The sequence below is a fragment of the Sciurus carolinensis genome, chromosome 2, assembly GCF_902686445.1.
Source record: "Sciurus carolinensis chromosome 2, mSciCar1.2, whole genome shotgun sequence".
Taxonomy (NCBI): domain Eukaryota; kingdom Metazoa; phylum Chordata; class Mammalia; order Rodentia; family Sciuridae; genus Sciurus; species Sciurus carolinensis.
In genome coordinates, this window is record NC_062214.1 from 25,735,446 (window position 1) to 25,758,608 (window position 23,163).

Sequence of the window (23,163 nt, forward strand, 5' to 3'; positions counted from 1 at the left end):
TAACCACTGAGCCACATCCCCAGCCCTTTTTATTTTGAGACAGGTTCTCACTAAGTTGCTTAGAGTCTCAATAATTGCTGAGACTGGCCTCAAACTTGAGAACCTCCTGCCTCAGCCTCCTGAATTGCTGAGTTTACAGGCATGGATCACTGTGCCTGGCTATTTATATGCATTTTATTGTTTAAAAATTTGTTCTTAAATGCATTTTAAATGATGAAGGGACATCCAAGAATGAGATTGTTCCAAAAGCTATGATTTTTTTTTTCTTTCCTTTTTTTTTTTGCAGGCAACAGAGAAAAGGACATGTCGAAGGTGAGGTACCATCAGTCAGAATCCTGGGTGTACTTGATCTTGCTGGTGTTATTCTGGCACTTAACTGAACCGAGTTGAATGGACTCGGATTTGTGTCTCTCCACATTTCCCCAATCCTGTGGGCTTCTCAAGTCTTTGGTCATGTGTTCACAGAAGGGAGGCCAGGCCACCACCTCCCCACCATGTCGGCCAGCTGTTTGGTTCTCTCTGGAATGAGGACGGCGACCTGAGGAAGGGGACCCGGTGCCAAGCCTGCTTCATGTAGCTTTGGCACGTAGATCCAACCCGAGCAGATCTGTGGGGCGTCCGGGGCTTTCACGTTCCTGGCAGAAGGGGTGACTTTCTGCAGCCGCTGCCTGAGCGTCTGGCGGAGGAGCGGGAAGCCTGGTGGGAGGAGCCAGCAGGAAAGCGGCGCGCCCCCTCCCCGCCCTGTTCACTGTTCAGGCTGGTGTGCCGCTGTGGACACTCTGCCCTGGGATCACCAAAGGAAGTGGCCGGACACAGCTTTGGCTCTACTTGCTTCCTCCGGTGGTGTCTTCACACTTTTTACAACCCAGATTACTGGGCCTGCCTCCCAGTGTCTGATTCTGTAGGTCTGGGACAGGACCAAGCGCTTGCATTTCTACTAAGTTCCTGGGTCATGCTGACATTACTGGTTCTCGGAGCACACTTTGAGAACAGATGTTTGAGGGAATCCAGAGCAAGAGGACGGGTCTCCAGAGCGGTCCTGGAAAGCAGGGCAGTGGACGGGATTTGGAGTCCGCTCTACACCCGTGTGAAAAGATTAGGATGATAGCAGCCCCTGGTCTGATCACTATTTCTAAGTCTTTCCCGGCTGTGGTTAAAGGGGATGGAATACAGGTAAGTGAAAACACATTTCAAGATCCAGTGGCTGCTGTCCTTGACTAGTACAGGGATGATGGTGATCAGCATTGTGGTGTGGGGCTGCTGACAGAAATAGTACCTTTGGATAAAGAAAATGATAGGCTGAAAGCAACTAACGGCCCACACACAGCATGTTCTGAAAGGCAGAAGTCCTCTCTGGCAGGTTAGAGTAGACTCTTCCCCACAGTTATAGATCATAGACACTGCACTGAAATTCAGGCTCAGGATGTGATAACAGCGAGGGACACTCAGTGCACAGGATCCATGAATTTCCTATGTCAGAGGCAGGATCCTGATAGGGAAAATGTTCGAGGGAACACTGACCTGGGGGGAGCACTCGGGGAGGAGGGAGTGGGGGAGGAAAACCTGAGAATCTTAAAGCTCCAAATTCCTTTATTCTGCATAGCAGAGCGTCCCCTTCCTTCTTTCCAGAGGAGAGCAGCCTCTACTCCTTCCATGGTACCAGGGAATGATTTCATTTACCTCGCAAGATCGTGTCCTGCCATTCTGGAGTGCCTCCACATCAAAAGCCAGAGTTGGGTCTGAGTGTGGCTGAGCAGGACGTTTAGTCTCTGTTGTGGGAAAAGGCAAAGCATCTCAAAGGCAAGGTGAGCATGCTGGCAGGGAGTAATGGCAGGGATGGGGAGACACCATGAGGGTGGGTCTCGAGGGTGTTTGAGGGGAGGTGGAAAGAGAGAGAACGTATGGACACGGGACATTCATCTACAACTCAAGAGTTAATATTCTGGCCAAGACATCTACTGGTTTTATGGAGTATTTCTGTCAAATCCAGACTCATGGTGTTTTAGTATAGTAAGAAAAATTGGAAAAGCAGCAACTTCTTTAACATAGTTTGGCCAAGATCCGAAGGCCTGGGCAGAGAGGGGTGGAAAATGGATTTACTATTTGCCCTTCGAGGATGGCATTGGTGAGAGTACTCTTGTTCCTTGTGTGGGGATTGATGGTGGGGGTTAATACCGGAACTGGCTTCCAAAGGTCAGTGAAGGTTATGGAGTGACAGAGGTCAGGTGTGGAGTTGAGGTAAAAGAAAGTACTGCTAAAGACCGCAAGACTGGAGATCAGTTCATGCACCAGAGTGATCTTTATAAAAACCGACCTAGCTTTCTCAGAAAGATTATGCTACTATAGGAAGAGGCTCCAAATTCTCAGACTGGAATTCATTGTGTATTCGCTTTTCCATTTACATCCACCACCACTCACCAATATGATCCTTTACTTCTCTACCTACAAAAAGCATGTGCATAAATGCTGATTTATTTCTATCTGGGCTCTACTCTTCTGTGTGACTATAGGAAATTTAATTCCCTCTCTGAATTCCCATTTGTTCCCTAAATTTCCTTGTCCTGTACATCTATGCTACTACATAAATGGACAGGGAATTGGTGAAATTTGAATTGTCTGTTCTGTGGTATCACGTACAGACTGATCTATAGCAGAACCAGAGTACATATTACTTTTGTTTATTATCTTCCTTCTTTCCCCCTCTGTTCCAACATCCCTCATTCAAATTTTCCCCATCTTTTTTCCCTCTTTAAAACACTGATGATGGCTGAGTGTGGTGGTGCATGCCTGTCATCCCAGCAACCTGGGAGGCTGAGGCAGGAGGATCGCGAGTTCAAAGCCAGCCTCAGCAACTTAGTGAGGCCCTAAGCAACTTGGTGAGACCCTGTCTCTAAATAAAAAATAAAAAGGGCTGAGGATGTGACTCAGTGGTTAAGAGCCCCTGGGTTCAATTCCTGGTACCAAAAAAAAAGAATTGAAGTGACTAGAAAAGAACTGGGTTCAGAGTGCTGTAGATTAGTGGGATATCCTACTGATGGGGATGAAATCAGTTTTTTTAATGTTTCTTCATTTCTTCTGATTATTTAGTGGTTTGTTGATTGTTTAACTGATGGAGCCACCCATTCATTCTACTTCGTCTTTCACAAAATGTTCTAATTTTGCTGTGTCTCTTACTAGGAAGGAAGGGCCAGGTTGGTGTGGGTGCAGGCCAAACTCCTACCCAGAGTGCCCAGCTGAGACAATCCATGCCACCCTTCTGCCTGGCTGACCTCAGCATAGGTTTCATCCCCCTCGCTTCTGCCCACACCCCTGGCCCCCTCCTGAAACTCATAAAGACAGAGCACCACCCTGCCACAAAGACCTCTGCTCGGTCCCTGTGCTCCTCCTTCCTTCTTTCAGGACCCATCCATCATGAAGTCCTATGTAATAATGATTGCCATCTTTCTGATCCTCATTCATAAGACTGCAGGTAATTCAAACCTCTTTCCAAAGTTCTGGGATCCGCACATAGTATTGTAATTTTGGTGATCTGGTATAGGCGGGGGGAATGCTACCCTTAGGTTTGTAGCCTGTCTAAATCTCTTACTGGCTTTGTACTTCCAATATCAAGTTAAGCATTTGGTGCTCCTGAGTAGAGTGGTAACGCAGGGTTGCAGTGTCCTTGGGTTGAGAGTTCGGGGTGTGGGTTAGGTACGAGGCACTGAGCTCAAGTCTAGGACTTGGAGGGGGAATCAGGAACTACTTTGGAGATTAGGAAGTGAATTACAATGCAGAGAAGATCTGACAGTTGGGTTGGGGTAGAGGTAAAAGGGATCAGCCAGAAAATGAAGACTGTCTTTTGGATTTAGACTGGGCTGATGGTTTGGGACAGATTGAGTTGAGGATTGCATTTGTGGTTGAATGGAGCCGGCAGTGAGACTGGGTAGAGATGGGACCTGGCATAGACAGGTTTGTGGACAGGCTGGATGTTGGGTTGAAGCAGGTGTTGGCGCTATCCAATGCAGTAGCATTGTCTGATACCACACCTGCTATCTGGGGACTTTCTTTGCCTTGGTGAGAGGGTCTGTATTTTCCTGTTGCCAGAGACCTGACCTTCAGATGTTGCTTTGAAGAAGTCATTTCACATTTTTACTTAAAAATATTACTGCATTTGATGCCTAGAGTATTCCAGAATATAAAAGTAAGTTTCCGTGTAGAACTATGTTGTCCAGTATGGCAGACTGTAGCCATGGGTGGCTATTGAGCATTTGAAATGTGGCTAGTTCAAATTAAGATGTGATATTAGTGAAACATATGGATTTTGATGAGTTAGGATAAAAAGTTGCAGAATATTTCACCAATAATTTTTTGTTGATTAACATTGAAATGAGGGCTGGCATCGTGGCCCAGTGGTAGAGCACTTGCCTAGCATGTGTGATGCACTGGGTTTGGTTCTCAGCACCACATATAAATAAATAAAATAAAGGTTCATTAACAACTAAAAAATATTTTTTTAAAAAATTGAAATGATATTTTGGATATACTGAGTTAAGTAAAATTACTATCAAAATAAAATACAATAAAACTAAAACAGTGTTTAGAAACAAAAGAAACAAATAAAATAGAGACAAGAAAAACAATAGAAAAGATGGATGAAAGTAAAAGTTGTTTTTATCAAAATATCAACAAAACATTGACATAGCTAGACAATGTAAGTAAAGAAGACCAAAATAAATAAATTAGAAAATAAGGGTGAGATATTACAACTAATAACCACATAAATACAAAAGATCAAAAGAAACTACTAAGACCGGCACTGTGGTGCACGCCTGTAATCCCAGCAGCTCAGGAAGCTGAGGCAGGAGGATCACGAGTTCAAAGCCAGCCTCAACAACTTAGCGAGGCCCTAAGCAACTGAGTGAGACCCTGTCTCTAAATAAAATACAAAATAGGGCTGGGGATATGGCTCAGTGGTCGAGTGCCCCTGAGTTCAATCCCCAAAACCTCCTATTCTCTGCAAAAAGAGAGACCACAGAGAATAATTTATACAGTCAAAAATTAGATAACACAAAATAAATAAATAAATAATAAATTCCTAGGAACATATACTTATCAAGACTGAATTGTGAAGAAATAGAAAATCTGAAGCGATCCATAATGAATAATGAGATTGAATCAGTAGTTTAAAAGTTCCCATCAAAGAAACAAAAGATCAAGACCAGAATCTAAGGTCTTCACTGCCAAATTTACCAAAGATTTAATGAAAAACTAACACCAGCCCTTCTCAAACTTCTCAAAAACATTTAGAGGAGAGAACACATCCAAACTCATTTTCTGAGACCAACATTACCATGATATGAAGGCCAATCAGGGACATCACAAAAAACAAAGATAAATAATATGTCAACATCAAGTTACCTCCATACAAACACCCTCAACAAAATATTAGAAACTCAAATTCAATAACACATTAAAAGAACTGTTCACCACAGTCAAGAGGAATTTATCCGAGGGATGCAAATGCACTTCGACATACATAAAACTGCACAAGATCACATTAACATTATCAAGGACACAAAACATACAATCATCTCAATAGGTCATGCAGAAAAATCATCTGACAAATTCATCCCCCTTTGATTATAAAAATGCTCAACAATTCAGTTGCAGAAGCAATGTGCCTCAACACAGTAAAGGTAGACATGACGAGACACAGCAGCCTTCACGCTCGAGAATGAGAAGTTAAAAGCTTTTGTGCTGAGATGAGAAACAAGTCAAGGATGACCACTTTCACCAGAGGACTGGAAGTCCTAGCCAGAGCGAGTAGGCAGGAGCCGGCATCCAGAAGGAAAGAAAAAGTAAATCTGTCCCTGTTTTCAGACGAAGTGATGTTACATGTAGAAAACCCTGAAGACTCTACCATGAAACTCACAGAGCCAAGAGACGAATTCATTAAAATGACAGGATACAAAATCAGCCTAAGAAAGTCAGTAGTGCTTCTGTATGCTAACAACGAACTTTCCAAGAACAGACGAGCCCATGCAAAGTAGCTCCAAAAAAACGAAATACTTGGGAATAAATTTAATCAAGGAGTTGGAAGACCTGTACGCTGAGAACTGAAAACACTGACGAAAGAAATCAGAAAGGACACAAATAAATGGAAATAGAGCCTGTGTTCAAGGACTGGGAGAATTCATATTTCAAAATGTCCCTACTACCCAAAGAAATCTACAGGTTCAAGACAATCACTATCAAAATTTCAGTTATGTTTTCCACAAAAATAGAAAAAAAACCTCCTTAAAAATTTTACACCTAGTCGGGCAAGGTGGTGCACGCCTGTAATCCCAGCGGCTCAGGAGGCTGAGGTAGGAGGATTGTGAGTTCAAAGCCAGCCTCAGCAAAAGCAAGGTGCTAAGCAACTCAGTGAGACCCTGTCTCTAAATAAAATACTAAATAGGGCTGGGGATGTGGCTCAGTGGTCAAGTGCCCCTGAGTTCAATCACTCACAGATACTCCACCACCACCTCCGCAAAAAAAAAAAAAAAAAAAAAAGAAAAGAAAATATTTGACATCTACTTTTGAAGCCGTCAGATGTTCTGTGGAATTCCTCCCCCTGTGCTCTCTTGGCACCCCTCAGTCTTCAGCACCCCAGGGTTTCCACACACCATGATGCCCTCCACTGGCTCACCGGGATGCTGCAGCTTCTCAGGGCCCCACAAGGTCCTTTGGTCCTTATGTGGATGATTATTTGGTGGTTTTCATTGGCAAACGATGACACAGTTTTCTATCCACCCTAGAACGTACGTCACGGCAGAATTCCAAGTTATGCAGATCTGAAGTGAAATCTCAGATTCACATCCTCACTCCTTTGGGGACCACAGCAGGAACATGGTCTCTCTTTGTGTCTCTGTTTTTTATTTGAAAAACAGAGTTATTGATAGATTGCGGTAGGTTTTCATTGATGTTCACATAAGAATTCTTGGAACAAGCGGTGCTAAGTGTTTGATAGTAGTTATTATTCTCTTTCAGGAAGAACCTTCTTTTGAAAAGAATCTTAAATATTACTAATGATGAGTGTGCAGAAGGCTTACTACAGGTCAGGAACTGAATTAATGAAGTATTTTCAGAGGAAAGGTCTTGTGTGTTCATGTGTATGCCTAAGTTGCTAGGTGGTTGGCAGGAACACTGTTATGAAGTTACCTAGTCTATTTTAGGTTTTTTTTTTTGTTTTGTTTTTGTGATTGTGGATCTGTGAATGAATTGAGCTGTGCCTCTGTGCCTCTGTCCCTGCCAAAATGTGGCTCATGGACCTGTTTCTGTGCAATCCAAGGCCCAGGGAGTTGAATATGGTGCATGTTTATTCCTTCAAAGCACGGAGGCACTGATACGCAGGTGCACTGGTGTGTGTATGTCCCACCTCGGAGCAGACCCTGGCTGTGTCCCATGAGTCAAAAATAGGAAACGCATCTGTGCAGGTCCATGGCGTGTCCAACGGTGCTCACAGAGGCAACCGTTACAACTCTGAACTCTTAGGAAAAGACCTTTAATAATATAAGCAGCAAGAATAACAGCAACACAGGTTGTCATTTAGTTTCTTCTTACTAAATGCAAGACATTATTTCCAACACTTTATCTACATTATCTCATTTAATAGTCAGGATCTCTTTTATTATGCCCTTTGTACTGAGGAGGTGCGTGAAGGAACAGACCCCTGAAGGTTAGCGCCCCAAAGCGGGAGATGTGCATAGTAAACAACAGAACCCCGGTTTCTGATAATTTCGACTCCGGTTTCTTTTGCGCTTCATATGCCATAGCCTATTATGATTGCATAGAGACTAACCTTGGCCATGTCTTCCCCAGGTGGCATGAAGGAATTCCCCTCAAGACCGAAGGCGCACAAGATTATGTGTGCGGAGAACCAAGGATCGTGCAGATGGAAATGCAGAAAACACGAGACGGAAATGAACTACTGTGTGAATAGCAAAAAATGCTGTGTGACCGCGCTCCCCACTGCCATTAGTCAGACATCTAGCGATGTTACTTATGCTGGCACCTTAAGTGAATCTGAGGCCATAAGCGCACTTTATTTCTGAGGGTTCCCCGCCCTTTCCTTTCTTCAGGAAGTCTTCTTTCTCAAATACCTGTACCATAAAATGTGTGTCCACCTCCTGTATCTGTCTCTTATTTAAGAAGACTCATGATTGAAGGAGAGATGTGGGCAACAACCATAAAAATTGTTTCAGAAGTCTTCAACAAAGAAAATAAAATATTGAGGTATCTCAGAAGATGGAGAGAGTCCAGAGGGAGGGAGGTTATATTTTACCTTGGTGTCTGCACAAAGGGAAAAAAGATGTCAGTGGACACTTCAAAAAATTGGGGTATCTAATTGACCATTAAACAGACAACAGGTTGCCAGTACTCATTAGCTACCAGGGAAAAGTCAATTAGAAGCTCAATGAGATATTACTCAAAATGCCAAAATGGCTGCACATGTGAAATTTGATGTTTTGCCAGAGACTGGAACTGCCGTGCTCATAGGACTGGAAAGTGTCTGAAAGAAACATTGTACATACGCCTTCAATATGAGTCACAAAATCCACTTGTAAGCATATACATTAAGAACCAGTGTGTATTTTCACCAAAAGGCATGCACAAGAGTCTTCCCAGAAGCACCGTGAACCTCAGCTATAAAGGACATCAACAGGACGACACCTATCTCCACTGCCTTAAAAACAAGACTCTCTCCACAGGAGACATGGATCAATCTCACAAATAGAATTGTGAGTGAAGAAAGACATGATTTCTTTCTGTATAGTTTCAAAAGAAAAAGAGTTATGTGGAATTAGAGATCAGGATATTGGTAACTTCTACAAAGGGAAAAGAGGTAAAATTTTTAAAAATTTCTAGGTCATTAACAAATCTATTTTTTTTCCTTTTTATCCTTTTTTTTGGTGCTTTATAGTTACACATAACTGTGAGGTTCACTATGCAATATTTATACATGCACATAACATGATTTGGCTAATCTCCTTCCTCATTATGAACTTCGCAATGTTGTCACTGCACTATTTTTGACCTGAGCAATGGTTAAATGGGTTTTTTCATCTTGTGGTAGTTTATGATTATGACCTTGTGATTTTTGTACTTTTTAAAGATGTTATACTTCAATGAATGTGGTTGTAAAGGGGGAGCGGGGCTGAGCACTGCAGCCAGGACTCTGCCCTGCTGTGCCTACATGCTGACCTCTGTTGTTACAGTCCTGTTCTTCAAGGGCATGATCTTTCTGCAGCTTCTCAGTGTGGATGTCAGTCAGACATTCTATCCAGGAGAGGGAGGCTAACTCCTGCAACTTTCTGGCCAATCCAGGCTATGCTGAGGTAACCTACAATGACATTATAACAAATTCATTATTTATCCCTCAGGAATTGAGACCCCCAAACGATCTATTAATAAAAATAGCCTATCAATTAAAGTGAGGATGATGATGAAGAAAACTCTGTCAAAGATTGTGAGAGGATTACAAATTCTTTTCGTCTCTGCACAGTGACCTTGACGTGGACTCTGGCTGATCCGTTAAAAGGTAATGCCTTCTTGTCACTCCTTGATGTGACTCAGGTGACTTACTTAGGCCACTGGATTTTAGCCAGCGAGGGCAAGCATAAACTGGAAGAGCTCTTGGGCATGGGTCTCCCACTAGTGTTGCACTTATGACCCTGAATCAACTAATAGAAGGATCCAAACTAGCCTGTATAAAGGAGAACTAAGATATCCTGTGTGACATCCAAATGCCAGGCAGGTGAGCAAGGCTGTCCTGGATCAACCAACCAGCGGTCACCTGCTGGCTGAGCAAACACATGAGAGAATCCAGGAGAGATCCTCCAGACACGCTCAGGCCAGAAGAACTGCCAAATCAGTCCACAGAGTTGTGAACTAAATAAAATGACTGATTCAAGCCTCTATGTTTTATGGAGTGTGTGTGTGTGTGTGTGTGTGTGTGTGTGTGTGTATTTAAGACAGAAGTTGCTAATGAATACGGGGATCTGGTAGCGTCTGGTGAGAAAATAAGAATTCAAGCTTCTGACCCTGGTAATACACTTCCACCAAAAGGCAGATGCCAATCCTAGCCGTCTGTTGTTCTATCAGGTTCTCCCTAACGTTTGTTGGATAGGAAGAAAAGACAAATGGAAATAACAGAGCTTCGATGCCAATGTGCACTATAGTCTTAGGGTTCTGGCACAGCAGGAGCATGAAAATAATAAAAGGTGTTTCTGGAGGGCGAAAAGAGATCATCTCTTCATATTTCAAAAGGTCACAAACAGTCATGATGGGTGTTATTAGGACTTCGTTATCATTTATGTCAGGTGAGTATTCCTCTTGCTTCGAATGCGGGAGGTGGTGGTGGTGGGTGTGGTTAAGCTCTGGTGAGTCTAATCAGGGTCACTGTAACCTGAAGATTGCAGCGGTCATATCCTGCAACGCACCGTCACTCGCCAATCCCATTTGTTATTCTGAGCACCTACAAGGCGACATCCTCCTTCTCCCGTGGTTAGGCTGGGGCGATACATTGAATTCTGACCCCGGGTAGCGGGAGAACGATGCCTGCTTCTTTGAGACATGCTTCTTTCCTGGTGAAGTAAATTTTTCTGAGATGTTGGAGTCACATGATGCAAAGCCATCATACCCCTGGATCATGGCTTGAGAGGAAGTTTTCCAGAAATCCAGTCTGTGACGCTCTAAAGAAGAAATTGTTGAGTGAGAAGAATGTCAGGAAGAGCAAAATGACTGACGGGAGGTGCCTGGCGCTCCTCAGAAAGAAGGACCGAAACGCCGAATCAACAACCGAAGTGCCCCTGGAGGGACTGAAGGAGGGTGTTGGAGGCAGCAAAGAGGCGATGCAGTCCCCGCGGGGTGTGAAACGGCGGCGGCACGCAGGGGGCGGCAATGCGCCCTGCCCAGCTCTCCAGCGGATGGGCCCAGAGTGAGGCTCCTGGCAGCCCCTTTCCCAGGGAAGATAGCTTTAGTCCCTGCTACAGGGAAGCCCTGCATTCCTGAAAAGCTTCCAGTTCAGTTTGGGGACTTGCCTGAGTCCATGTGGTTGTATTGCTCCAGAGAAGGAGCCCACGGTGCATCTCTAAGGTCACCCCACTATTCCCGCATACCTACACAGGTGGTTGCAATGCTCTGACCCCAGTTACTCAAAGTCTATGATCAGCAGAGTGACCATGACCCCAGTTTCCAATTCATCCAAAGAAAAGAAGATCCTGCATGGGAGGAAGCCGACCCTTGGCCAGCTGACCTACTGTGGACATGTGACGTTAGTGCAAGAGCTAGATTGGTGACCCTTATCCCGGGTGACTTCCCCCTTGGCCAGAAAACCTGCCCTGTGCACAACCTCTGAACCCAAGAACTAGCCCAGTTCCTTGTTCAACAAACTCCTGCAACTGCCATGGATTCCTGGAACCTAGGCCACAGACACGCAGACATGACTGACCGGAATCGCAGCTAAAGATGCTGCACAGAGACCACAGTGCTGCCTCCGCCTGGAGCCCAAGCCGTTGCACGGTGCCAGCCGGCATCCTAGCATCTGTGTGCAGGAAGCTACACCCACAAACAGCAAAAACAGAGACCAGAAATGAAAGCCACTCTATAAAATCAGTGAAGAGAGCTGTCACATGAGATGCACAAATACCAACACAGTGACATGAGAAATGTGAAAAAGCAAGGTGACCTGACACCTCCAGAGGAACCCAACCGTTCTCCAGTGACAGACTGCAATAAGAAGGGAATTTACAAAGTGCCAGAAAAGGCATTTTAAATAATGATCTCAAGGAAGCTAAGGGAGATATGAAAGAATGCAGATAAACAATGAAACCAGAAAAATTATTCATAAATGGAACGAGAAATTTGGCAAAGAGATAAGTATCATACAAAAGAAAGAAATCTTGGAGCTGAAGAATTCAATAAATGAAATGAAAAATGCAATTGACAACTTCAACAATAGATAAGAGAAAGCAGAAAGAAGACAGAGAGAAACCCACCCAAATAGTCATCTGATTTTGACAAAGGTGCCAAAAACATACATTAGAGAAAAGACAGCCTGTTATCCAATGGTGCTGGGAAAACTGGACATTCAGAAGGAGAAGAATAAAACTAGATCCCTGTTTTAGTCAGTTTTTTCACTGCTTGATCAAAAGACCTGATAAGAACAATTTTAGAGGAGGAAAAGTTTATTTGGGGCTCACAGTTTCAGAGGTCTCAGTCCATAGATGGTCAACTCCATTCCTTGGGGCTCAAGGTGAGGCAGGACATCATGACAGAAGAGAGTGGTGGAGGGAAGTGACTCAGGACATGATCAGGAAGCAGAGAGAGACTCCACTTGCCAGATACAAATATATAACCCAAAGGCAGGTCCCCAGGGATCCACCTCCTCCAGCCACACCCTACCTGCCTTCAGTTGCCACTCAGTTAATCCCCTCCAGGAGACTAATTCACTGATCAGGTTAAGATTCTCATAACCATCATTTCACCTCTAAACCTTCTCGCATTGTCTCACACGTGAGTTTTTGGGGGACACCTCACATCTAAACCATAACAATTCCTGTCCCTCACCCTGCACAAAAATCAACTCAAAACAGATCAAAGACCTGGGAATTATAACAGATACTTTGCAACTGCTAGAAGAAAACAGGGTCATTACTCCAAAACATAGTCACAGGTAATGATTTCCTCCATAGTATTTCTAAAGATCAGGAAAAAACACAATAATTAAAATTAAAAACCTTCTGCACAGCAAAAGAAACAATTAGGAGCATAAAAGGAGAATCTACAAAATGGGAGATGATTTTTGTCAGCTACTTTTCTGACAGAGGATTGATATTCTGAATATTTAAAGAACTCAAAAAACTTACTACCAAAAACCCCACAAATAATTCGATTAATAAATGGGCAAATGAACCAAACAGATGCTTCTCAAAACAAGAAATAAGAAATGGCTAACAAATAATTTAAAAAATGTTGAGCATCCTTAGCAATCAGGGAAACACAAATCAAAACTACACTGAGGCTAGGCATGGTGGTGAACACCTGTAATCTCCAATGACTTGGGAGGCTGAGGTAGGAGGATCGCAAGTTTGAAGTCAGCCTCAACAGTTTAGTGAGACCTTGTGTCAAAATAAAAAATAAAAAGTGCTAGGCATATAGCTCACTGAGTTTGATTACCACTACTGGGGGGAGGATTACATTGAGATTTCATTGCACTTCAGTTAGAGTGGCAATTATCAAGAATATGAGTAACAATAAATGCTGGGGAGGATGTGGAGAAAAAGGAACACTCACACTGTGGGTGGAACTGTAAATTAGTACAACCACTATGGAAATCAATGTGGAGGTTCTGCAAAAGACTAGGAATGGAACCACCATATGGTCCAGCTATACACTCCTCAGTCTTTCTCCAAAAGAATTAAAGTCAGCAAATATAGTGAGACATGCATGCCCACATTTATAGCAGAGCAACTCACGGTAGCCAAGTATGGGATCGGCCTAGGTATCCATCGACAGATAAATGGGTAAAGAAAATGTGATCTGTATTCACCATGGAGTTTTGTTCATCTATAAAGAAGAATGAAATCATGTAAATGCAGGAAAATAGATGGACTTTATATGAAGCAAAATAAGCCAGACTCAGAAAGTCAAGGGCAGTGGCAAGATCCACACAGGTGCGTGGTGGCAGGAGCTGTAGCGGTCCTCTCTGCCGCCTCGGTGGCAATGCCCCAGGAGTGGCACCTCAGCCGGCACCTGGCACGGACCTTCGTGCATACCTGGAGGTGGGCCAAAGGCAGGGACTCTTCTCCCCTGACTCCTTCAGCTGTACCGCCCAACCGGAGTGGGACCACAACAGTGAGAGGAGGACAGAGTTGCTGTCGGCCACCGTACCATGCATGCCCCAGGGCGGAGTGACAGCCAGGTCTGCCGGAGTTGCTTAAGTCCCCCTCGGCATGCTCCTGTGGGTAGTGGGGAGGCTGCAGCTGCAGTGTTCCCTCGGCGCCCTGCTCGTAACAGGTGCATAACAGGGAGCGGGGTGGTGGCGCTGTGTGGGTGCCACCTTCAGTCCTGGTACTGCCCGAGTCCGCACATGGGGGGCCACACCCTTGGTCTCAGAGGGCAAGCCCCTGATCTCCGGGTACTTAAGGGCAGTGCTCTCCATTCCCCTCAATGCAGCAACACAGTCCTCCACACAGCGTAGGGCACCAGGGGACTTGAGTCACAGGCACTCTGCTGGGCCACACTGTTGGTGAGCCAGTGCAGGGGAACGTCTCTGGACTCCCAGAGTTGGGAGCATGGCAGGGTCTCTGACTCCATGAACAGTCAGATTCAGACAAGAGCTCCCAGCTCACGATGGCTCCTGGCTGCAGTTCATGGATTGGAATAGTTTACATTGTTAAAATGTCCATATTACCCAAAGCAATCTACAGAGCCAATGCAATCCCCATCAAAATACCAATGAAATTCTTCGCAGGGCTAGGAAAAACAATCCTAAAATGTTTAGGGAAGCATAGAAGACCCCAATGGCCAAAGCAATCCTGAACTTTTTGAACAAAGCTGGAGGCGTCACAATACCCGATTTCAAGACAACTACAGAGCCATAGGAATCAAAACAGCATGGCATTGGCTAAAAACAGACAGACCAATGGGATGGAACAAAGATCCAGAAATAAGTCCATGCGTCTGCAGCCAACTGATTGGGCAAAGAAGCCAAAAACATATATCAGAGAAAGGACTTCATGGGGTGGTGGGGAAAGTGGGTACACTGGAACTTTGACCCCTGTCTCCTAAACTCTACAGATGCCAACTAGAAGTGGATGGAAGACCTTGATGTCAGATCTGAAATTCTGGAAGTATTAGAAGAAAACAAGGGAAACGTTTCAAGACATTGGTGCAGGTGATGATTTTCTAGCTAGAACCCCAAAAGCACAGAAAAGAAGAGCAAAATTGACCAATGGGGTGAAATCAAATTGAAAAGCATCTGCCCAACACAGGAAGCATCAGCAGGGAGAAGAGACAACATGGGGGATGGGGGACAATGTCTGCCGACTCTTCCTCTGGACAGAGCTAAAAGCCAGAATAGGTAAGCACTTGAAAAAAAATCAGTAACAACAGACGATTTAAAAATCCAATTAAAAAATGGGCAAATGACCTGAAGTGATGCATCTCCAAAGAATAAATCCAAGAGGTCAACAAATACATGAAACAATGCTCCTGCTATTAGCCAAAATCAAACTACAAGGAGATACCATCTTACCCCAGTTAGAACAGCTATTAGCAAACAAGTAAAGGGGTGGGGGAAAGAATGCAAATGCACTGTTGTTAATCTGCATTGAATGTAGATTAATGCAATCTTTACGGGGACAGGTCCAAGGATTCTCAATAGACTAAAAGCAGATCTACCACATGACCTAGTTATCCCGCTTCTGGGTGCATATCCAAAGGAAATTAAATCAGCATCATAAAGAGACACTTGCATGCCCATATTTATTGTAACATTATTCACAAGAACTAAAGTTGGAATTAGCCGGGGCACCCATTCACAGATGAATGAATAAAGACAATGTGGAACATATACACAATGGAGTACTATTCAGCCATGAAGAGGAATGAAATGGATGGAACTGGATGATATTATGTTAAGTGAAATAAGCCAGACACAGAAAGACAAGTACCAGATGTTCTCTCTCCCCTGTGGAAGCTAAAATAAAGGTCAACCTGAATGCAGAATAGTAATTACATGAGATGAGAAAGAGCAGGGAGGAGAACAAAGGAAGGCTGGATTTGATCAGTGCACGTGTATGCATGGAAACACCACAATGGACCCCATTAATATGTGCAATTAATACCTCTTCAACAAAAATAAAAGCAAAGAGTTTAATAAGAAGAAGTGAGGATCGTAGTTAGCTCCTAGGTGTGAAGAGTGCAGGGAGCATCAGACTGCTCGTAATGTTCTTTTTCTTGCCTGCCGGGGTGTGAGATGATGAAATTCCACAGAAACCTACATTCGTAATTTGGGCACTCTTCCGTATGCATGTTTTGTATTAAAATACTCAAACTACTCTGGCATGGAATTGTTTATTTGTGTATTTTTAATTTTCTAAAAAGCACTCTTGTAGCATGATATGAAATACTTCGCCATAGGTTTACCTTGTTTTGCATAATCATAATTATTTGCAAAAAAAAAAAAACATTCTAACCTCCAATGTTTTCTCATTAAAAATAAAGATTTTCACTTAGGTTTTGTTAGTCAAACGATGTTTTCAAAGTAACTATTGCATCATAATTCTTGCCAATTTTCTCTTCTTCCATGTTTAATGACTACAATTCTGACTGGCCCTCATTATCGATGGCTTTCTGTGAGATGAGAGCAACTTGGTAACGTGACTATTAACATCTGGAGAAAAATCTTGCCTGTTAAGATATGTTCCGATGTCACTTAGTGATAATTTGCAGAGCAATTTTGGAGTTTCACGGTCGGTCCAATGCAGCCATTGATTTCTGGACTTGGGAGAGAGTAATAAGGAAGATAATAAGGTAACGGGAGTGGGGTGTTGGGGGGACACCCGTTCCATAAGTGTTTGCTTTGTTAATAAATATTCTATCAATATGATTTTCTTCCCCGTGTCACCTCTTAGCGGAGGGGCTGGGATAGACCGATTTGCGAGAAGAACCCTCCAGACAGAAGGAGCAGCCTATAAAAAGAAGGGCAAGACATTGGATTGATAATTTCCCAAGAACACAAGCTGTGTGTGTGGTCCATGGGGGGAACGGGAAGGGAGGAGGGGTGCAGGTGAGATTACAGAGGTGGACGGGGGTTATAAATGAGAGTTGCTCAGAAGCGCTTCCGGTGGGGGTTGTATAGCTTTTGAAGAGTTTGAAAAGAAAAATTGGATTGCTTTGGAAATATTTCCCAAATGTTGAAAACACATGGATTTAAGGATAGCTTGCAGCTGCAGGTGTTACGGCCGGTTTGCATTCCTTGTCTGGGGCTATCGTAACAAAGTACTACGAGGTGGGTGGCTTAAACAACAGAAATTTATTCTCTCACAATTCTGGAGTCTCCAAGTCCAAGATCAAAATATCAGTCATGTTGAGTTCTTCCCAGGCCCCTCTCCTTGGCTGGCAGATGCTATCATCTTGGGTTGCTGTTTACACGACTCTGTAATTATTTGAAAAATAATTATGTCCTAGTAGCTTCTTACAAGGATGCCAGTCATATGGAATTAGGCCCCGAGGTGGCCCGTTTTAGCCTCACCTCCTTAAAGGCCTCATCTCCAAACGCACTCACATTTTGAGGTACTGGAGATTTGGGTTTTAACATAAATTTTGGGAGTAGGCAACAAGATTCACTCCACTGTGATCATCCAGGAAAGATTATGGCTGAACTACAATAGAAGACACAGGAAGGAGAACAGGAGCTATGGAGGCAGACCTGAAGGCCTCGGGCTGGTGTGAGATGCCATGGGGAACAGGAAGTGGGAACGGGAAGTTTCTGCTGTGTGTCTTAAGGTCATGACTTGAGTACTTAGGTTGAAGGCCATTTTCTTATTTCCCAGTCTCTCTCTCTCTCTCTCTCTCTCTCTCCCTCTCTCTTCGTCCCTCTCTTTACCCTCTAAGAGCATCTTCTGAAGTCAAAGAAATGGATTTATTTACACCATAATTTAAAAAACTAAGGCGGTCTTAGGATTGAAAGGCATATGGAGCTGATAATCCAGCCCGACACTTCCATTTGGAGGTGGTCAAACTGAGGCTGAGCAGGGAGCCTCCCTCCATGACTTAGTCATATCCTATTAATACCTGTGAATTTTCTCTGCACCCTTCTCGCTTCTTTGGGACTGTGGGGCTGGAGTCATGTTGACACAACTCTGTAAGCCACCTGGGTTCATCTGGGATGAAATTCTCTAGCCAAAGTCCATACAAACTCTTGACTCAAGAACATGGTGCTTCTAAAGATATTCTGCAGTCATTGGCATGACTCCCGTTGAAGTAGTGACTGGAACCACGGTTTAGATAAGCCGTGACCCTGTCTCTGGTCCACTCTCAGGCTATCCCAGGGACGTTCTGTAAGTTCAGGACGTGAATGCTGCCTTGAAGTATTTTCAGCGGTGAAACGAGAGCACCGATGTCAACGTACTTTGAGAATGGGTCGGTCAGTGGCTGCCATCTTTGTGATGATTGCTATATTGCTACTCCCAAAATTTATGTTAAAACCCAAATCTAGAGAGCACCTTAACTGTGCTCTCTAGGTAATTCTGTTGACAGAGGCTAGGGATAATTTTCAACTTTAGACCTGATTGACACTGGCCTCTGAACAGAGGCTGTCTGCAAAATGGGACCCACTTCCCCTGAAGTGCCTGCATAGATGGGGTAGGGCTGGGTGTGTCACCCATTTAATGTCAGAGAGCACACAAAGCTCTTCCTTCAGCCCACCTTCCACATTAAGGTTGGTTCCAGGTGGGAAGAGTGAATTGAAGTTCTTCCTAACTCAACAATTATTTTCCACTTGGAGGAAGGGCTGTGTCTGGATTCAGACACTGAGGTTCCAAGTTCTGTTGCTGAACTGGCTATCTCTGCCACGTGGGGCAAGTCACTCAAACTCTCCACAACTTAATATCCTCTTTTGGCAAAGGGACATAATATTAGCTCCTATCTTGTAGATCTGTTAGAACAAAGTGAGTTTATGTCTGTAAGGTGCTCAGGACAAGATCTCGTACGTAACGTCTTCCATACCTGTGGGGACTTTTACTGTTTTACTATTTTTCCCTCCTGTTTGGTTTGGGCAGGAGTGGTCCCCTTTGGGTCAGCGGACAGGCCAAGCTTTGGAAAGTCAAGTGTAATTAGGACCTGGGGTAAGGGATAAATTCCAAAACAGAGGCCATAAACAGAGCCTAGAGTTAAACCTCGAGATAAAGAGGTGAGAGGAGACCTTCCGGATCCCATCCACCTAGCTCAACTTTCCAGGATGAGATATTACATACGAGTTTGTGACCAAGGTACAGTATACACTAACCTAGGAAGATTCTATAATTAGGAACCCAGTCAAAAGCTCAGGAAGCTGGGCATGCTGGCACATGCCTGTAATCTCAGTAGCTCTGGAGGCTGAGGCAGGAGGATCACAAATTCAAAACCAGTTCTGGCAACTTACCAAGGCCCTAAGCAACTCGCTGAGACCCTGTCTCTAAATAAAATATTTTAAAAGGGATTGGGATGTGGCTCAGTGGCAAAGCACCCCTGGGGTTTAATCCCTGGTACCAAAAAGAAAAAAACAATTTAAAAAATTTTAAAAAAGGAAGGAAGGAAGGCTCTGGAATCCAGGATCCAGATCCCCTAACATTCTCTTACCATGAGTCACATCCCAGGACAGCCTTGACAGTTGTCGGGCAATCGGCAACTGAAGAGGCATATTGATAACTGAAATGGACATATTTTAGTGGATCCTCTGAAGCCCCACAAGGGATCTAAGAACCATGCAGTTGCCCTAGACACACATTCTTTGACTCATTATAATGACTCTAAAATTTTATATATAAAAATATGCATATATATAATGAGTCTTAAAATATAAACACATATGATAAATCTTCTGAATTCAGAAATCTCATAGCGATATAGACCCTCACCTGTTCCATTATTTTTCTTGGGGGAGTGTGATAGTTTGGCCTTTGTTGAAGAGATGCAGCAAGAAAGAGATCTCCCACATTTTTCTTTCTTCCTCTCGTCTGCTTTACATGCTTTCCTGCATTTGCCCAGTCCATAAGCACACTTCTTAAGCCATCCGTCTATCAAAATAATCAAAGAGATAGGTAAGTACACAAAGAAAGCAGAGAGTAGGACACTACAGGCATTGGTAGTGGCCATGGTGGTGACGTTTGGCATGAGCACTGATCTTGTCAGCGACTAGCACCTTGGAAATGCCCTAATTCTGTGCATGGAGAATACCGAGTGCGGGTCTTGACATGTGGTGGACATGAGTCCTTTTTCCCGTCCGACAATGAACACTGAATTTTGTTCCCCTGCTGACGATGTTTCCTTCTCTCTTATTACTGACAGACTCACCAACTAGTTCTCCTTCCTCTCCAAATCTGGGAGCTTGCCAACGAGTGGGTCTGAGCTTCCAACGATCTGCTTTTCCCTCTCCATTCATTCTTCATTCAACAGCAGTGTGTTGGGAATCTATGGTGTACCAGGCAAAGTTCTAGGAACTTGCTCCCGAGGGTCTTACAGAGCTGACCTTCAGGCTGACATCCCGGGTAGTGTAACACTCTGCCTTTTTCTGACTTCTTGTCTGTGACTTAGCCCTAGAGAGGTCAATAAAATGCTGAGCGCAGATCCAGCTGGCCCAGCCCATTGGGAGATCAGTTGAGAAATCATGGTGAGTTGGTTTTCTTTACAGATTCTTTCCACTGACCCTTTCGCCAGATCCTCTCCTAAGATATAATCTCAATTCTCTCTCACCAGGACATTCAGACTGGAAAAATCAAAGTCACATTGACTTGCTTTTCCATTCCATTATTCCATGAGCCAATATCTTGATTCTTTCTCCAAAATCTTTCTCACATCCACCACTCCAATTTCACTCACCAGAGTTTAAGGCAGGCTGCAACCAATTCAAACTCAGCCCAGAATAACCTTTTTTAAAAATTCTAGAACAACTGAGTTATTAACAATGACTTTCAGCTTGTAAAACTGATGCAGGATAGGCTCTGACTTCCAACAGCAGTGACCCAAAGGAAATCACAGAATTAAAAATCATTACCTTTGGAGCCTCCGGGAAATCTAAGGGGAAACATTTCCATTAGAAAGTTATTTACCACCAAGCTGTGAAGCCTGCTTTATTGCTGGAGAGCTTTGACCACATTCAGTCTATAATGAAGAATCTCCTGCTCCAAACCCAGATGCACATCTTGAGCCTATTTGTATAAATCTGTAGATACCCAACATCCACCTAAATTTTTTTTATCACTTTTTTTTTTTTTTTTTTTTTTTTTGTATGCCAGGGACCAAACTCACAGCCTCACACACGCCAGGCAAGTGCTGTACCACTGAGTCACATCCCCGGTTCCTTCACCATTTATTCTAAGAGAAGAGCAAGATACTTCCTGTGCTTGCTTTAGAGGAGCATTCAAGCCAGTAACTCAGGAGGAGGCTGAGGCAGGGCTATTGCAAGGTCAAGGCCAACCTGGGCAAATTGGCAAGACTCTGTCTCAAAATTAAAAAAAAAAAAAAAATTAGAATTAAAAAGGGCTGGGGATGTAACTCAGTGGTAAAGCACCCCTGGGCTCAACCAGTATGTGTGTGGCGGGGGACAGAGAGAAGAAAAAGGAAAAAACACACAGAAAAATAAACAAATAAATAAGCGAACGTGCAAAGCCAAACAAGAATGGAGAAGTGAAATGAAGACATTGGTCACCGCAAGAAATACTGTCACCAGGAAGTGGGATCAAAGCAACAGGTAGGTGGGATGAGACTGTTGACATTTGGGTCAGAGGCATTAAGGACACTAGGGTGGGTGGGCATATGCAGGGACCTCAGATGAGACACCCCGGCCTCTGCTGGGTTTCTCCAGGCTTCCTGATGAGAAGCATCAGTATGGGCCGGTGCTTCCCTTAGGAGGGCAGATTCTTTTTCTTTTTTTTTTTTCTGCAGTTACTGGAGATTGGACCCAGGGCCCCCTGCGTGATGGGCAAACACTCTACCAGTGACTACGCCGCCCATCCCAAGGGCACGTTCCTCCCAAGACCGTCCACCTGATCACACCATCCCTGTGGGCCGGCCTTCCTCCTACACACATTGGGTTTTCCCACGATTCTCGGGAGAACCCCACTCTTACTCCCTTTCCCCTTCTCTCCCCAGATCCGGTTACCTGGGGAAGCCTGCGCCAGGACCACAAGGACAGCTAAGGCCAGGAGCAAGAGTTTAATGTTTCCTGAGGGAGCCGAGGAGCGGTCCGGCAGCATGCTGAGCCTGCTGCGGCAGCTGGGTTTGCACTCAGGGTTTTATTGACCGAGGTAGGGCTGAGTCACAGACAATAAATCAGAGAATGCAGAGCTACACCACCCAGACGGTTAGCCTGCAGGCCAGAGCTGCAGCTGATGAGCCGGTGTCCAGGGTCCTGCTCTGGACCTCTGGAAGGGGACGGTCTCCGTGGAGGAAACAGATCCAGGCGTTCCTGCCCCGCCCGTGGGGAGCCTGCCCCTCTCCTGAGTGGTCTGCTCCTTTCTCTCTGCACGGGGTGTTTCACGGTGCCTTGGGGCTCAGTGTTTTCTAGTCCATTCTCCCATCAGACTGAAGGGGACGACTTTCAACAGTGAGGCCCCTGAAGGCCGGGACGGCTGTCATTCCTACAGGTCCTGAGCGTGCCACGAGCAAGTGTCGGGAGCACGGGGTGCACACGTGTCCCCAGAGGTCTCAGGGCTGGCTCTTCTCAGCCAAGGGAAGGCACTCCTGGGGTGAAGAAGGGTCCCCTGGGGTGGCACGGTGGGCAAGAGAGAAACCACAGTGGTGGAAGCCCCCACTACCCAGCTTGTAGTTCTGCTCTTTTCAACTCTGCATGTTCGTCCTAACGTGTGCCACTGAATTCTTAATACTGGCCATTTCTGGGCCTTTCATCCACTCCATCCCCAAACAATAGGGTGGAGAAGAGGCTACTACCTGGTTTCCTTTAGGAAAGCTGTCTGTGGGGCTGCTGGATTTTGAGGGGGGTTCTTGGTCTTGTCTCTTGGTCTTTTTATGCCTTTTTTGTGGGTTCAGTATTTTGTTGGACTCCCCTCTTTCTGTAAGCAGACGGCAGGGACTCTGATGGGGTTGGGAAGACTTGGTTTTGACCTTAGGATCTGGACCTTGTCCAGGACTGAATTTGCCCTATCACCAACTATTCTAGGTATTAGGTCCAGGGTCCCGTGGAGCCTCACAAGACCCCTGGTAGGCAGGTGAGATTTGCTCAGGGTTGTGCAGGGCCAGGTGAGAAGTGAGGTCTAATTCAGATCTGGTTTACCTGTCCTCAGAGGTAAACAGAAAGAACATTGTGCCCCAGAGGATTCTGTTTGAGTAACGATGGAAGGAGAGGCCTCGTTAGCCTGAGAAGCAGTCATGAGCTGAGCGTAGTCAAAGCCTCTGTCTTTAAGTATCTGAAAGGCATGT

General features: G+C 44.6%; 1 protein-coding gene across 2 annotated transcripts; it reads right to left on the reverse strand.

Annotated features, from left to right (window-relative positions):
• Positions 1–17,040: 17,040 nt before the first annotated feature.
• LOC124977661 (beta-defensin 115-like) lies at positions 17,041–22,062 on the reverse strand. Of its 2 annotated transcripts, none has more exons than XM_047541371.1 (3): positions 21,887–22,062; positions 19,644–19,802; positions 17,041–17,182 (listed from the first exon to the last, which is right to left on the reverse strand). In XM_047541371.1, exons 1-3 carry the CDS (start codon positions 21,978–21,980, stop codon positions 17,109–17,111), a joined length of 327 nt encoding a protein of 108 aa, XP_047397327.1. In that variant the 5' UTR covers positions 21,981–22,062; the 3' UTR covers positions 17,041–17,108. The 2 variants fall into 2 exon arrangements, with proteins under 2 accessions (XP_047397327.1, XP_047397328.1); XM_047541372.1 differs by lacking the exon at positions 21,887–22,062 and adding an exon at positions 20,080–20,284.
• Between the last annotated feature and the right edge of the window lie 1,101 nt (positions 22,063–23,163).